The sequence below is a fragment of the Propithecus coquereli genome, unplaced genomic scaffold (assembly GCF_000956105.1).
Source record: "Propithecus coquereli isolate 6110/MARCELLA unplaced genomic scaffold, Pcoq_1.0 Scaffold118, whole genome shotgun sequence".
In the NCBI taxonomy this organism is placed as follows: domain Eukaryota; kingdom Metazoa; phylum Chordata; class Mammalia; order Primates; family Indriidae; genus Propithecus; species Propithecus coquereli.
In genome coordinates, this window is record NW_012135858.1 from 5789068 (window position 1) to 5791572 (window position 2505).

Genomic DNA, 2505 nt, shown 5'->3' on the forward strand with positions numbered 1-2505 from the left:
TTACATATATTAGGCACTAAAATTTTTTATTTTACAAATGATTTTAATGAACCCAAACTTAGTTACTAATGTTTATAAGTTAAAATATTTAAGTTAGAGAAAATAGTGTGTTTACCTAATTATTAAACATGGTTATTTTACCTTTGGGTTTATTTCTCCACATACATTATTTTACAAAGATTATGGGAATCAATGATCTAAGGCTAACAGACTGCTTCAAGTACTGAGAAAGAAATGTTTTATGTAAATAAAGCACAGAGGGAAGGAGTTGTTTTGGTCATTAAATTATAGAACTTTACCATTTTCTTCAATCAAGTTTTAGCCATTAATCCTACTAGTATTAGAAAGACAAAGTTAAACCAAGAGATCCAGAAGGCTGAGGTAATCTGATCTTCAGAGTTATAACACAGTAAAAACTAGAACTTGGTGATGTGCCAAGCAAGTATAACCAAAAGTTATCAGTTTTCCTAGGCCTGTTGAATATTAACTACTTCCACGAAAAGTCCTCTTGTACGGCACGAGACCAGCGGCAAGTGTCTACGTGACGGAAAATGAGGAAAAGTTAATGAATTTCATCTGATTACCGTCCATACCTATATTTCAGAAATATTTGGGATGGCGTGAATGTGAATCAAGAGCTTTAAAAAAGTTTTCTGTCTTCAATACATACTTGATATGCTGCAAACAAAAAAATATGCTTGATGTACCAAGAACACATGGGAAAAAAAGGCTGCTCTTCTGCTTCTCTTCCCTAAAACATTTTTATGGATATATCTTTCTCTGAAGCCTTTGTGAAATCCTCTCTTTCCCTACTTTCTTGATTACTTTCTTAGGTCCATTCCCATGGTTTAAAGGATGTTTTGACAAGTAATCTTGAGAAAGGTGCAGAAATTTAGGAAGAGAGGAGAGGATGGAAGGGTTATGACATCAATTCTTCTCCATCATTAATTACTTCTTAAGAAGCAAAGCAGGTAATACTTAAAAGTATTAGAATGACAGTAAAACTTTCCAAAGAATAGGAATGGGAATATCTCTACATTCTACTCTACCTTAACCCTTAATTGAGAAAAGTTTAAGACATAGCAAATTAGTAAGTTTGCAAAAGCAGCTGTAGTTCCCATGACAATAAACTCTCAAAAGTTAACTCCAAAGGAAACATATAACAAGCTAGTGGGTTTTGCCACAGTAATATGTCTCAAAATATAAAATTTAAAATAGTACAAAGTACAGGACAATAACTTACTTGAGTTGGAACAAGCACAGGAGGGTAGGCCATCTTGTGATGCCTGTACACCCAAAACGCACAAATGACAATCCCCGCAATTAACATAAGTGGCACCAAGGAATAGAGCAGGATGTTGTAATAGGGTGGCTTAGGTGTAACTGGATTTGAAGTGGCTGTGGAAAAGAGGGGGAAAAATAACTCAGATTTGGTCTACAAAATTCTATAAAAAATATTTATTGTAGTGTCAAATTTTTGGAAAAGAATAGAATATGAGGAGGTAGAAATAAATTATTCCATCAGCACAAATATACTTTGTTTTCAATCTATTAGATGAACAAACCTATGTTTTTTTCCCTGTGAACTTACGCTGTGTGACTTCCATCTCCGGAAAATAAAAAAATTTTTCATTACACATATTGCCCTCACAGCAACAAAAATATACTTCAGGGCTGTCTTTTTTTTCTACACAATCAGTCCTATAAATAAACAAAGGAGGGACAATTAAAATCAATATTATTATCCTGACCCTATAAAAGGCATTTTTCTTTTTAGAGATAAAATAATGAATGAGTCATTTATATTCAACTTCAAGATATTTATTAATATACAATGATTAAATCTTAAAAGCCAAAAAACATTCCTGGATTCCAGTTACTAAATCTCATCAGAAAAAAAAAAAAATCAAAAACTGATTTTATAACAATCACACTGACTCCTTGAGACTATTGCTTTAATTTGGTTTTTAATAAGCAATCTATGGCAACCATCTTTTTTGTGTTTTTTTTAATTATTAGAAACGCTTGAAGATGAACCTAAAGTCAATGAGGCAATTTAGTCTAGGAGTACCTTTATTCCTAGGAAATATAGTTTTCTCATTTTGTGAATACAAAAATGAGAAAAGTATATATAAAACTCTGAGTGTGTGTGTGTGTTTAGATACATACATATATACATACACACACACACACACACACTAAATGATGCAAGCTTGTATCTCATGAACAGAGCATATTTCAACATCAGAAACCCAAACTAGGCTTAAGAATTAATAGTGTCACTTTTTTCATAGCATAGATTTAAATTCCCTGAATGCAATGAATAGGGTGAGACAGGCAACAAGTAGAGAACAAATATGTAACAAGAAACACATAAGACCTATTAACTCAACTGATTAGAATTTGGCTGATTTAAAAAAAAAAAGAGAGACTTCTATGTAGGTCCTAAGTCATGCAAAGACACAAATTTAGCCTCTAGAACAAATCCTAATCAACTAGTAAAAA

General features: G+C 32.2%; 1 protein-coding gene across 1 annotated transcript in view; it reads right to left on the reverse strand.

The window, feature by feature from the left end:
* The window catches only part of ACVR2A (activin A receptor, type IIA), a 104948-nt gene that overhangs the window by 42526 nt on the left and 59917 nt on the right, over positions 1–2505 (reverse strand). The window contains exons 3-4 of the mRNA XM_012659177.1: positions 1592–1701; positions 1244–1398 (exon numbers count right to left, since the gene is read on the reverse strand). Of these exons, the coding sequence (XP_012514631.1) occupies positions 1244–1398; positions 1592–1701 (265 nt within the window). The remainder of the gene's footprint in view (positions 1–1243; positions 1399–1591; positions 1702–2505) is intronic.